General features: G+C 57.8%; 5 protein-coding genes across 5 annotated transcripts; 1 reads left to right on the top strand and 4 right to left on the bottom strand.

Annotated features, from left to right (window-relative positions):
* Window positions 1-1,031: 1,031 nt before the first annotated feature.
* On the top strand, window positions 1,032-3,499 carry GGTG_09810 (hypothetical protein; the record flags this gene model as incomplete). Its single annotated transcript, XM_009227669.1, has 5 exons — window positions 1,032-1,079; window positions 1,144-1,948; window positions 2,004-2,036; window positions 2,101-2,382; window positions 2,463-3,499. The coding sequence occupies 5 exons, from the start codon at window positions 1,032-1,034 to the stop codon at window positions 3,497-3,499; spliced, it is 2,205 nt and encodes a 734-aa protein (XP_009225933.1).
* A 130-nt stretch (window positions 3,500-3,629) lies between these two features.
* Window positions 3,630-4,196, bottom strand: GGTG_09809 (hypothetical protein; the record flags this gene model as incomplete). The annotated part of the gene is made up of 2 exons (XM_009227668.1): window positions 3,630-3,781; window positions 3,899-4,196. 2 exons carry the CDS (start codon window positions 4,194-4,196, stop codon window positions 3,630-3,632), a joined length of 450 nt encoding a protein of 149 aa, XP_009225932.1.
* A 59-nt stretch (window positions 4,197-4,255) lies between these two features.
* On the bottom strand, window positions 4,256-6,685 carry GGTG_09808 (putidaredoxin reductase). Its single transcript, XM_009227667.1, has 2 exons — window positions 6,209-6,685; window positions 4,256-6,149 (listed from the first exon to the last, which is right to left on the bottom strand). Exons 1-2 carry the CDS (start codon window positions 6,492-6,494, stop codon window positions 4,663-4,665), a joined length of 1,773 nt encoding a protein of 590 aa, XP_009225931.1. The 5' UTR covers window positions 6,495-6,685; the 3' UTR covers window positions 4,256-4,662.
* A 177-nt stretch (window positions 6,686-6,862) lies between these two features.
* On the bottom strand, window positions 6,863-8,885 carry GGTG_09807 (hypothetical protein). Its single transcript, XM_009227666.1, has 3 exons — window positions 8,464-8,885; window positions 8,124-8,383; window positions 6,863-7,990 (listed from the first exon to the last, which is right to left on the bottom strand). Exons 1-3 carry the CDS (start codon window positions 8,664-8,666, stop codon window positions 7,122-7,124), a joined length of 1,332 nt encoding a protein of 443 aa, XP_009225930.1. The 5' UTR covers window positions 8,667-8,885; the 3' UTR covers window positions 6,863-7,121.
* Window positions 8,886-8,985: 100 nt separating this feature from the next.
* GGTG_09806 (hypothetical protein) lies at window positions 8,986-11,639 on the bottom strand. The gene is made up of 4 exons (XM_009227665.1): window positions 10,361-11,639; window positions 9,791-10,278; window positions 9,639-9,703; window positions 8,986-9,549 (listed from the first exon to the last, which is right to left on the bottom strand). Exons 1-4 carry the CDS (start codon window positions 10,553-10,555, stop codon window positions 9,128-9,130), a joined length of 1,170 nt encoding a protein of 389 aa, XP_009225929.1. The 5' UTR covers window positions 10,556-11,639; the 3' UTR covers window positions 8,986-9,127.
* Window positions 11,640-11,898: the final 259 nt, after the last annotated feature.

Raw genomic sequence — 11,898 nt, 5'->3', positions numbered from 1 at the left:
TTCATGCGGACTAGAACGCCTCCCCGGCGGCTAATACCATCGCCTGCTCACGAACCTTCCTGACTCGGAATCTCGACTCCACGAATTCATCCCTTGTCGTCCCGCATCGTCCTGCTATGGATGCGGTTCAGACTGCATTATATCTTTCGGACTGCTTATTAGCATGGGATAGCTATTGGGTGCTACCAGGTTGTCAGTAGCAATGTTTACTTACTTGCGGCCTGTGGATTCCCACTTTTAGCCATGCGACTGGTGAATAGTATCTCAGCTGGCCGCTGCCTCCGGCATTAGCCTCACCTTCGTCTCTAGTTAGTATCCGGCTAGTCTTTTGCTCGTACAGCCTTTGTTCTAGACCGGCAGGGTATACACCCCGCGAGACGGATAACTTGGTCCAACCCCCGCGCGAGGGAGCAGGTGACGTTGTGTGTGACATGGGGGCTGCGGAGAACAGAGAACGTTGCATCCTTCATAGCCTCCACTCCCTACTTCCATATAAAAAGGATCTTTGAGCAAATTCGCTGGCCCCCTGCCTTCCTCCAACCTGGTACTTTTACTCCTGCTTTTCGGGAAAATACCACACAGGCCAAATCAAATCATGTCCCTGCTACTGGCCTTGGCCACACTTGTCGTACAAGTGGTTTCTGGTCAATCCTCCGAGCCTGGCTTCGACGTATTTGACTACATCGACCCCTTGATTGGAACGACAAACGGAGGTTGTCTCCCTCAATACCGTTTTTTGGTCGTGTGAGGCTCATCAAGCTGACTCTCTGAAGGCCATGTGTTCCCCGGAGCGACGCTGCCGTTTGGTATGGCCAAGGCAGTAGCTGACGTCGACAACGAGAACCAAGGCAAGTAAATGAAAATGTGTATAGGAAGCTGTGAATTTGAACACCCGCTGACCATCTGCAGGTGGCTACTCGACGGGGGATAACTTGAGTGAGGCACCATACCAAGCTTCGTATTCCGTTGGCTTGCGTTCTTTTTCAACCTATAGCAGCCACGCAACCTAGTATGCCCACACTGACAGCTAGATGCCAGTCACCGGCTTCAGTCATTTGCATGATTCTGGGACCGGAGGGGTATGTTGCCATGGCCGCAAATGGGCACCAAGGCTCGTCTCGGCAATGCTAACGCTTATTCAAGGGAACGAGCTTGGGGAACTTCCCCATCTTTCCACAGACTGGGTGCGCCGGCGACGACCTGAACAGGTGCTACTTTCCCAAAGCCCTCAGGGCTAGCCAGAAAATCAACAGCACGGTCAAGGCGAGCCCAGGATACTTTGCAGTTTCTCTCAACACGTCTATCCACGCCGAGATGACCGTTTCCAACCGCACCGCCCTTTACCGGTTCACATTTCCCGGGCAGGCCAAGAACATGAGCACAGGCGCGCAGCCAGCCCCGGACCTACCTTACAAACCACTTATCCTGGCTGACTTGACCGATCTTCCCGGGTCGCGGAGCAATGCCTCCATCAGCGTCGATCCCTCTACCGGCCGAATCACCGGCAACGGGACCTTCAATCCTTCGTTTGGCGTCGGCACATATACTACGCATTTTTGCGCAGACTTCAGTGGTGCAGCGCTCCAAGATACTGGCGTCTTCATGAACAACAGGGCTGGAAACGACCCAAAAAGTTTGCAGATATACCCCGATGGTGTCAGCTCCCCGCCGGTTCCAGCTGGGGCCTGGGTCCAGTTCCAGGCGCCCGCCAACGACCAAATCCTTGTCAGGGTCGGCGTGTCGTTCATTAGTGTGGCTCAAGCTTGCAGCAACGCGGAGCGAGAAATACCCAATTTTGACTTCAACGCAACTTTGTTGGCAGCACAGGCTGCATGGCGTCAAAAACTTGGAGTCATCGCTATCGATAGCGGAAACGTCGACAAGTCTCTCCAGACTGTATTCTGGTCTGGCGTTTACCGGTCGCTGATCTCACCGCAAGATTACACGGGTATGCAAAATCAGCTTCTCAACAGAGATAGGACTCGAAACTAACACGGCGGCAGGCGAAAATCCGCTCTGGCAAAGCACGGAACCGTGTAAGTCTTGATCATGCAGCTCCCGTATCGCTTGCATCAACCCACACAGCTAATATCTCTGCAGACTACGACTCGTATTATTGCATTTGGGACTCCTTCCGGAGCGTCCACCCGCTGATCACGATCCTTGACCCACATAGCCAGACACTGATGATCAGGTCGCTGTTGGATACTTACCGACACGAGGGCTACCTCCCGGACTGTCGTATGAGCTTCTGCAAGGGATACACACAGGGCGGCAGCAATGCGGACGTTGTTATCGTTGACGCGTTCGTCAAAAGACAAGGCCTTGGCGGGGGCATTGACTGGGCGACTGCCTATGAAGCCATTGTCAAGGACGCTGAAGGTATTGCCCCTGTTCCTGCTCAGCAACCCCTGGCTTTTTATGATGTGTACTGACGGCTGACGCTTTTCTCGCGAAAAAAGTACAGCCTCCTGTGTGGACCGTCGAGGGCCGAGGCGGCCTCAAGAGCTGGAAGACACTGGGATACATCCCCGCCGATGACTTCGATCCCCACGGCGTCGGACTGTTTACTCGCTCCATCTCGCGCACCGTTGAGTACGGATACAACGACTTTTGCATCGCTCTCATGGCCGGCCTGACGAACAAGCCTGAGGATGCCGAAATCTACCATCAAAGATCCAACAACTGGCTCAACCTCTTCAAGCCAGACCAGACCTCGATCCTAAACACCTCCCTCGGCCTCATAGACAGCGGCTGGATGGGCTGGCTCCAGCCAAAGTACCTCAACGGCACCTTTGGGTTCCAGGACCCGAGCCTCTGCCAGCCCATCCAAAACTTCACCTCGTGCTACCTCAACAGCAACGGCCACGAGACGTACGAGGGCGGCAGCTGGCTCTACACCTTCCTCGCCGCCCCGCACGACATGGCGACCCTCATCAAGGCCATGGGCGGGCCCGAGGCCTTTGTCCGGCGGCTCGAGTACTTCCACAAGACGCCCGACCTGTTGTACCTAGGCGACGAGCAGGCCTTCCTGCTCGTGTACCTGTTCCACTACGCGGGGCGGCCGGGGCTGAGTGCCGAGCACGCGCACCGCTACATACCCTCGCAGTTCAACGACACCGTGTCCGGCATCCCCGGCAACGACGACAGCGGCGCCATGGGCGCCTTCAGCACCCTCGCCATGATGGGGCTGTACCCCGTCGGCGGCCAGGACGTGTACCTGATCACGCCGCCCTTCTTCCCCGAGGTCAACGTCACCAGCGCCGTCACGGGCAGGACGGCGACGGTGCGGGCCGTCGGCCTGGACGCCGGGTACGAAAACATCTACGTGCAGCGCGCGACGCTCAACGGCGCCCCTTATAGCCGGAGCTGGATCACGCACGGCTTCTTCGCCGAGGGGGGCGTCTTGGAGCTGGTGCTGGGCCCAGTGGAGAGCACGTCGTGGGGCACCGGCGACGAGGATATCCCGCCCAGTTCCTCAGCAACCCTACGCATTTGAAAAAAAAAATTTGAAAAAAAAACCCCCCCCTTTTTTTTTTTCTGTGGCTTCGCGCGTGCCAGCATGGATTTCATTATGATTTCCGGGGAGCTGGAATATCGTCATGAAGCATACAATCTGACTTTCCCTCCTACGCATATCCCCGACGACCACCTTTTCCACCACCCCCGCGTTTCCCCCCAACCTCCCCGTCTGCCCTCTGTTCGGCCAGTCTTCGGCCGTGGAGCCCCTGTGCCCTACCGGCAGCGGCAACGGAAAGAGTATGGTGCCTCCTCGAGTAGCCTAACTGAGGGGGCAACCGACGGCGCGGAGGCAAGCGACTAGAGAAGAAGTGTTGGCAAATGTGGACCGTATGGACGTTCGGCGAGTGTCGGGTGCAAATGGAGGGGATGGACTTACGGCAGCTGAAGCCAAATGTAACCCAGCTCCAGATCCAGCAACAATTCAGGCATACACCGTTGCGACACTCCGCCGCGGTGGTGGGGGGTTTGTACTCCACCTTCCCCGGCACGCCGGTTGGCTTGACGGGCGCTTTGGTACCGGTGGATAGGGTGTTCGGAAGGCGGGAGGTGGTGTTGTCAGGCGTCACCGTGAGGGAAGCTGCCTTGGTCGAGGTGACAGTTAGGCTCGCCTGCTCCAGGGCCCCGACCGTGGAGGTCAAGGCCAGGAGTAGTGTGATAATATCTTTGGCGCGCATTGTGTGGTGAGATTGCACTCGCGTTTTGCTGTCTGGACTTTCAGGGTCACAAGTTTTGTCAGAACGTGGAGAGAGAATGAACAGAACGTGGGTAAAGAGAATAAAACAAAACGTGAAACTGCTGTTGTAGGTGTGGTGTCCATCATATTTATGTATACATGCAGTTGGAGTGGTCATCTCGATAGTTTTTTTTTTAGTTTGGGATCTGTCAGCCATTCTGTCGTTCTACCAACTTTCGGACACAAGAAGGCTATCGTTTTAAGCCACGATAGTGGCACCCGACCAGGGAAGGAAATGGAAGAGAAAGTAACATGTAGTTCCGTCATGCGGCCTTACGTGGCTTGGGCTGGCTTGCGTTTGTTATAGTTAAACTCGGAACACTTGCGCACAGATGGCGAGAAATGTATTCGTTGGAACGGCGCCCAAGAATCCCAACCATTCTCTGGCCTGTTCTCCCCATCCAGGCTTACTCCGGCGCACCCAGGCTCATGACATCAAAGCCCTTCTCCAGTTGGCTCTTTTTGGGCATCTTGCCTAGTCTGAGAAGCTCGGCACTCTGCACCATAACGGGATCGGTGCCCATCGTTGCGACGGCCACGATATCCTCACCCTTGGCGTAAAAGGCCGACCACTTGCCTTCGTCGACGTTGCCCTGAATCACGAGATCGTCCCAGCCACTTGCCATGGTGTTGCCACAGTAGCGCACCTGAGCAGAGAGGGCGGACCAGAAAATCGGTGTGAAGAACTCGGCCTTGAGGCTCGGGTTGACAATGTGTCGCGCTGCAGTCCGGCCCGACTTTTGCGCCACATTCCAATGCTCGATCCTCACTCCCTTTCCTCCAGCAGCGGGGCCATGGTAAGGGAAAGTGGCGATGTCGCCAAGCGCGTACACGTCTTTGACACCCTTGACCGCAAACAGCTCGTCGACTTCAAGCGATCCATCCTGGAGCAGCTGGACGCCAGCATTGCCCTTGAGGAACTCGGTCGCAGGCGCCACGCCAACGCCGAGAATCACCAGATCGGCAGACAGCGAAGTGCCGTCCTTGAGTATGACGGAGCCGACCATGGCCGGGTCAGAAGCTGACGGCTCCGCCTTCTCAACGCCTGCTGACATGTAGAACTTGGCACCGTTCGCCTCGAGGCCTTTTTGGGCGGCAGCGCCAATCTTCTCGCCGAGAACGCGCTCGAGTGGCACTTTCTCCATGCCAACAACGGTAACGGTATTTTCCTTGGATGTTGCGTTGGCAACCTCCATACCGATGAAGGAGGATCCGATGACGACAATCTTCTTTCCCTTGGGGCCGATGGCATCGACAATCTTGCGGACGTCGTGCACGGTACGCAGCGTGAAGACGTTGCCCAAAACTTTGAAGCCTGGAAGTGGTAGAGTGCGGGGCGTCCCACCAGTTGCAAGCACAAGCTTGCCGTAGGGAAGCGTCTGGCCGTTCTTGGTCGAGGCGTTCTTGCCTGAGAAGTCGATAGCCGTGACCTCATCCTCCACAAACTCCACGTTGCCCGATCTGAGCCACTCAAGGTCGCGCCACTGGAGCTTGGAAAGATCCGTCAGAAGGGCCTTGCTGAGCTTCGGCCGATCAATGGGAAGGTATCCCTCCTTGGAAACGACCGTGATGGGTCCCTGGTATCCCTGCTCGCGCAGCTCCTCGACGAGGCCAATGGCACCAGAGCCACCGCCGACAACGAGCACTTTGTCCAAGTCCTGCTTGATACTGGCGCATTGGAACTTGGGCTTCCGGCGGCCGCCCTTGATAGTGGCCTCTTCTCCGGTGACATAAACGGCGCCATCCCTCTCGACAACCTTGAATGTGGGCAGCGAGTCGAGTGCTGGCGCGTCCTCGACGTCGCCCGTCTTAGCGTTGAAGCAGGCGCCATGCCAAGGGCAGGTGAGGCGGCCTTCTGTTGTTAGGACACCCTTGACCAGCGGCGCGCCATAGTCTGTTGAGAAGAAGCGTCAGTCATACTGCCCTTGGCTCTACCATGGGGGAATCACGCACGGGTGCACTTGGGCCCAATGGCCTGAACTTTGCCCCCGGCATTCACCAGCAGCACTTTCGCATCGGGAATGCCCTCAACTTCAACCTCCTGCTTGTCGCCCGGCTTAAGGTCCAGCGATGTGACCGATTTGAGCTTGTATTCCTGTGACATTGCCCGGGCCGAGATGCGACTGAGGGGAAAAGATGACGTCAGGACAAGGGCTGATTTGGCAAAGAGGAGAGACTGGATGGTTCTCGGGCGCAAGGAAGCCTGTCGAGCAGCAGAGAGAGCAGAAACAAGGCTCATATCATGAGGAGAAAGACGGCTCGGTGATATTGAAGAGATACCGACTGGGGACCTCGGGCAGAGATGGCGAGACAAGCTGGAGGTGTGGAGAGCAAGAGTGAGGGAGGCGACGTCCACCACGATTGGTTGCCAGCGGAAACTACCAGGGACGGGCGCGGGGTTACGAGTTACGACGCCCGGGGCAAAAGCACGGGAAGGAGCAGGGACGGATTAAGCTCGGCGAGAGTGGGGTTTTTAACCAGCTGGGAGCTTTGAATTGGTCATAGCAAACAAATGCGAGCTCTACGAGTGGTCCAAGCTAGACCCGAGCTTTGGATGCTGCAGTACAGGTCCCAGGAATCATAAACCTTAGTACGGTGGATCCTGGTGGTACATCAGTTTGACTTGGTTTTCTGAGGAAGAAAATGTATCCAGCATTCACCGCACTAGAGTTGGTGATCCCTGGGACCTGTAGAATAATGACGTCTTATTGTGCTCGAACCATCACATACCACCTACCGTTCTTGCCGAGCCTAGGCCACGGCGGCAACCAGGGGAGCTGAGTCAGGCCCTTACAGCTGTCGCTCATCAAGCTCCCGAACAGGTAATAACCCAACCTCCACACTTCCATGCAGCCTGGCAAGTCTATCAAGCTCTCCCCTCGCCCCCGAATCTGATGGGTCCGCCGTGAGGCTTGCTGAAGAAAGCCGCAATGTCCTTCTGGAACGCGGCCACGTCCTCCGGGTTGCTCAGGTCAAACGGTTCACCCCCATCGCCAATGTCGGCCATCTGCGCCTCGGAAGCAAGGAGGCCGAGGCCCGTGTCGTTGTCAAACGGCTCGACGGGCTGGACCGCCCCCGCCACGCGGCCCTCCAGGATGTCGGCGGCCAGGTGCGGCTCCTGTGTCGAGGGGCGCCCGATGCCCACGCCGTCGACGAGCTCCAGCGCCTCCACCATGCGCGGCACCGTGCGGAGCCCTCCCGTCAGGTAGACCCTCGTGCGCCGCCTGTCGGGCGAGCCCAGCGCGGGCACGACCAGCTCGGCGAACTCGAGGAAGAAGGCCTCGCGCCGACGCGTGCTCTCCCTCTCCCAGTGCAGCGCCATGCGCTCGTACGTGCCGCCGCTCAGCTCCACAAAGTCGAGCCCGACCTCGTCCTGCAGGATGGCGCACAGCTCGGCCGCCTCCTGCGGCGTGAAGCCGCCCTCCTGGAACTCGACGCTGTTGAGCTTGGCGCCCAGGACGAAACCCGCCGACGTGCGGCGCCGCGCCTCGCGCGCCACCTCGACGAGGATCCGCGCTCGGTTCGCCACGGACCCGCCGTACTCGTCGGTCCGCTGGTTGGTCGTCTTGGAGAGGAACTGCGCCAGCAGGTATCCGTGCGCCCCGTGGAGCTCCATCCCGTCAAACCCGGCCCGCTCGAGGTACTGCGCCGCGTGGCCGAACGAGGCCACGATGCGTGCTATATCGGCCTTTGTTGCGGCGCGGGGCTCTCCGAACGTGGTGCCGAAGGTCGGTGCTGTTGAGGTCATATCAACCCGATTTGTGGTTAACCATTCTATTCTCGACTCCCCTTCTTGCATATATCCCTTTACAACATCCCCATCCATTATGGACAGGGTCGATGGGGGTCCAGCGCCAAAGACTCTTACCCAGCTGCACCGCCGATGCCGAAATGGGATGCGGCTGATCATCCGCGCTCGCTTGTCGGCCGGGGTGGTTCATCTGCGCAATAATCAGAGAACCGTTGGCCTTGCCGGCCGAAGCAAGCTGTCTGAACGCCTCGAAGCGGTCCCCTGCAAAGGGCGACTCGAGTGTGATGGCTCCGTTTCCGCGCGAGATGGGGTGGTCGAGCTCAATAGAAATGTTGCCCGTTATGATCATTCCCCAGTTGCTCGCCCGCTCTCCCCAGCTTGTGCTCGGGTCATTTGACCTTGTGTCAGCCTTGTTCGAGTTTCGACCATAGCTCCAGAAGACCCGCATCTCACTTACCGGCGGTACAGCTCGATCAACTGCTTGGTTGGAATACCGTTCAGCTGCATGTCGTTGTCACTCCAGCTCGCCAGCTTCTCGTTCATGGCTGCCTTCATCAGCCGGTTCTTGGCCGTCCTTCCGGAGAAATGGAAACTCAGGGGCTGGCCGAGGGCACTGGGATTCGCCGGCCCGGAAGCCTCATAGCGCCGTCCGGGAGACATTTGGGATGACTGAGAATAACTGATGAAGGGTCTTTCTGGTGTTGAATCCTGAGGAAAGAAGATGTCATGGAGGCCGATAACAGCAACATGGCGCCCTCTTATAAACCTGCCCCGCGTACTACACCAGCCCCTCTGGCACAAGTTGCTGGCCTCCTTCACCAAGAAACTTCCCTATGCCGGATTACTCACCGTAAGCAGACCATTATCCTTTCCTGGTCTTGGGGCTCCGGCTCATCCGTGGAACCGGCTACCATACCCACGGAGCCTACGTGGCACATATCACATCAGCGGGTCGGAAAAATGTGAACCCGCGGCCGAGTGGGAGAATATGTGGGTGGTGTGTATAAATTAAGCTGCTGTACTGGCAAAATTTGTATCGATGTGGACTTCTCAAATTCATCCATCCCTGAACAACCGACTGGTCCTACTAGAAAGCGCGTCATCTCTATGCGGCGCTTGGCTCACCAACACCTTGGCGGTTCCGACAGCGTCCGGCACAGCTCGATCTGCTCTCCCTCGGCCTCATTCTCAGGCCATAATATCTTCTTAATCCTACCAAGATCCGACCTCGCCATGCAAGTGGGCAGGGGCCGGCGGTGGGGTCCTGTGCCTTCCCCGGACATGCCCTCCAGGGAGGCGACGTATGCGTGCTTGGGCCGCGCGGGCAGGCGCCTTGGCCTGTCGGCTCGTGCGGCGGCATCGCTCGGCGGGCCGGCGGCGCGGGAGTGCCCGGCCTCGGGGTCGTCGGCAAAGGTGCGCGTGCGGCCCACCCGGATCCGCTCCGTGATCTCAACGCAGAGGGCGCGGAGGACGGGAACCGAGGCCGCGACTATGGTGGCCGATATCTCGATCTGGGTCCACATGACCTCGTCCGCGACCGAGTCTTTTTCCCGGGTGGGGAACGGAACCTGTCAGCACCGCAGCACCTCCCACTGGTTTCACCTTTTCGAGACATGCGGGGGTGGCGCATACAGAAAAAGTCTTGCCGGTCCACGAGCCTAAACGCCATGATCCTGATTATTGCTGTGATGCCGGAGCTGAGTACCAGTGATTCACGTGTCAGCCAAAAGAGATCAAGACTTTTCTTTGAAGGTTATCTATCGGTGGACCAGCAGGAAACTCACAAGATGGATAGGCTCATGCACAGGGAAACCGTCACCTTCTCTTTCAATCCCATTCCTTGGAGGTTCATGATGATGACCCAGGGCATGAGGGCTAGCACAAATTGGCCGAAAACCAGGTAGCTTGTCCCGACCAGATACATCAGCTCGATGGACGCCGTGGGCAGACAACTGCCTTGGAGCTCCGGCCGCCACGCCTTGGCCGCGGGGTTGCACTGGGTCCAGAAGAGGGCGGCGAGGAAGTACATGTACAAATTCAGGGGGATCGTGACGGCCCATAGCACCGACCGCTTGAGGTCGCGGGTGAGCCGCACGAGGGTGAGCGAGAACGAGGTCTGGCTCCACACGACCGCGAGGTTGCTGAAGGTCTCGGCGAGGCCCACGTTGAAGACGATGGTCGAGGCGTCGTCCTTTGACACCTCGGTGGCGTGTCTGCCCAGCCCAAGCGTGGTGTTGTAGGAATGAAGGATTGTGCTCGCCATCAAGCAACCCTGAGACTATATGTTAGATTCTAGACACACTTTTCATCTCTCGCGAGGGCGTCGCGGTCCCGCCGGCTCCTCTTCCACGTACCCATGACGCCATCAGCACATGGTCATCCCACCACAGCCGTTTTGTCCGCGCAAGCTTGGAGCAGATGCGAAGCCCCAAGGCGACAGACGCAAGAGTGAACATGATCCAGTTCACGGCGTTGATCTTGGCCCCGCTGGTATCCATCCCCAAGATCTCGTGCACCCAACTAAACTGGCCGGCGTCCCCATGTCCCATCTCTTATGCCACTCGCGTTCCTAGCCTCGTCCTTGGCGGAGATGTGCAGGCTGCCGGTTCGGTCGAGATTCCGATCGCTAGGAGCTTGACGCCGGCTCCTGGGTTCGTAGACTGCAGAGCGATATCCTCAAAGATATCTGTTGCCTCCAGGCCCGGCAGAAGCTGGCCAAACAACCGGTGTTGTGGGCATCTTCCAGCGGAGGGCAGACGGAGATAAGGGCTCGCCGTTCTGGAGCGCCGTCCTGGACCCTTGCTTTTAAAGGGCGGTGGTGGCAATCGTTCGACGAGATGGTATCCAAGACACAACGGGCTCCCCTCTCTATTTGTCTGGGGTGTCAGGAAGACCCAGACCGTCGGTTATATATTGCGACGGTGATCGCGATCCTCTCTCGTCCGTTCCCACGGCTGCATCGGACACCTTATTTTGCGCTCATTGCCGCGACTGGCCGCCATCATTGGTTATCACCGGATCAAAGTTTGCCTGTTTGGCTGCGGCGCCGGAGCTTTGCGCACCCTATCCAGCTTGTAATAAAACCAGGCCGCAGCAGGGATCCGATATTGTTGGGGCCATCGCCGGCGGCTTGTTTGATTCTTGCTTTGACTTTTGTGTAATTGCCCGCAGCTCAAAGATGAGAACAACATCCGCACCGGACAAAGTCGAGATGCTGCGGGGTGGACGCTTTGATCAGAACCTTGGCGTGACCAGATGGCCAAATCGTCCAATACAGCGTCGCCATGGGGCAACATTTCCCGCATCAGAAAATCGTGGCGGCTGTCATCACAAACCCGAGAGTCTCACAGTTCAGACCACCAAGAGCCAAGCTCCGTGGTGTCGCCAGAGCTGGGATGTGGCAACATATATAAAGGAGACGCTTTGCTCCATCCACATCCTTGGGCCACGCTGTTTCCGCGGCTGTGCCATGTCTTGGCGGCACCAACATTTATTTAAAGCCAGATGTCAGCGTCTGTCGAAACCGACGTTGAAGGAGATAGATCTCCCACGTAGGCCACAGATCTCAGGAGCCCGGGCGCTTTGGTGGTCTAGCCGAGACCAGTCAGATGATGGATGGCTGCATATGCACAGCACAGACCAACCTGCGCCCGCCTGGGGTGTCTTGGGTGCCAAGCCTCCAGGTTTGTCCATTTTGGCGACGCGCATCCTCATTGCCCGCACTGATTGGCGTGGGATTTTCCCAGGGCCGTGCCTGACAGCAACCCATCATGTCGGGCGAGCTGGGGCTGCTGAGAAAGGGGAGCAGCCGCTATTTAATGTGACGGCAGACCGCCCCGACTCCCGCTTTTCATGCTTCTTCTAGTGGCTTGCGAAGAAGACGCACACTTCT

The sequence above is a fragment of the Gaeumannomyces tritici genome, assembly GCF_000145635.1.
Source record: "Gaeumannomyces tritici R3-111a-1 unplaced genomic scaffold supercont2.5, whole genome shotgun sequence".
Taxonomy (NCBI): Eukaryota; Fungi; Ascomycota; class Sordariomycetes; order Magnaporthales; family Magnaporthaceae; genus Gaeumannomyces; species Gaeumannomyces tritici.
Note: the sequence above shows the minus strand (reverse complement) of the source record. Positions and strands in the feature narration are given on the sequence as shown.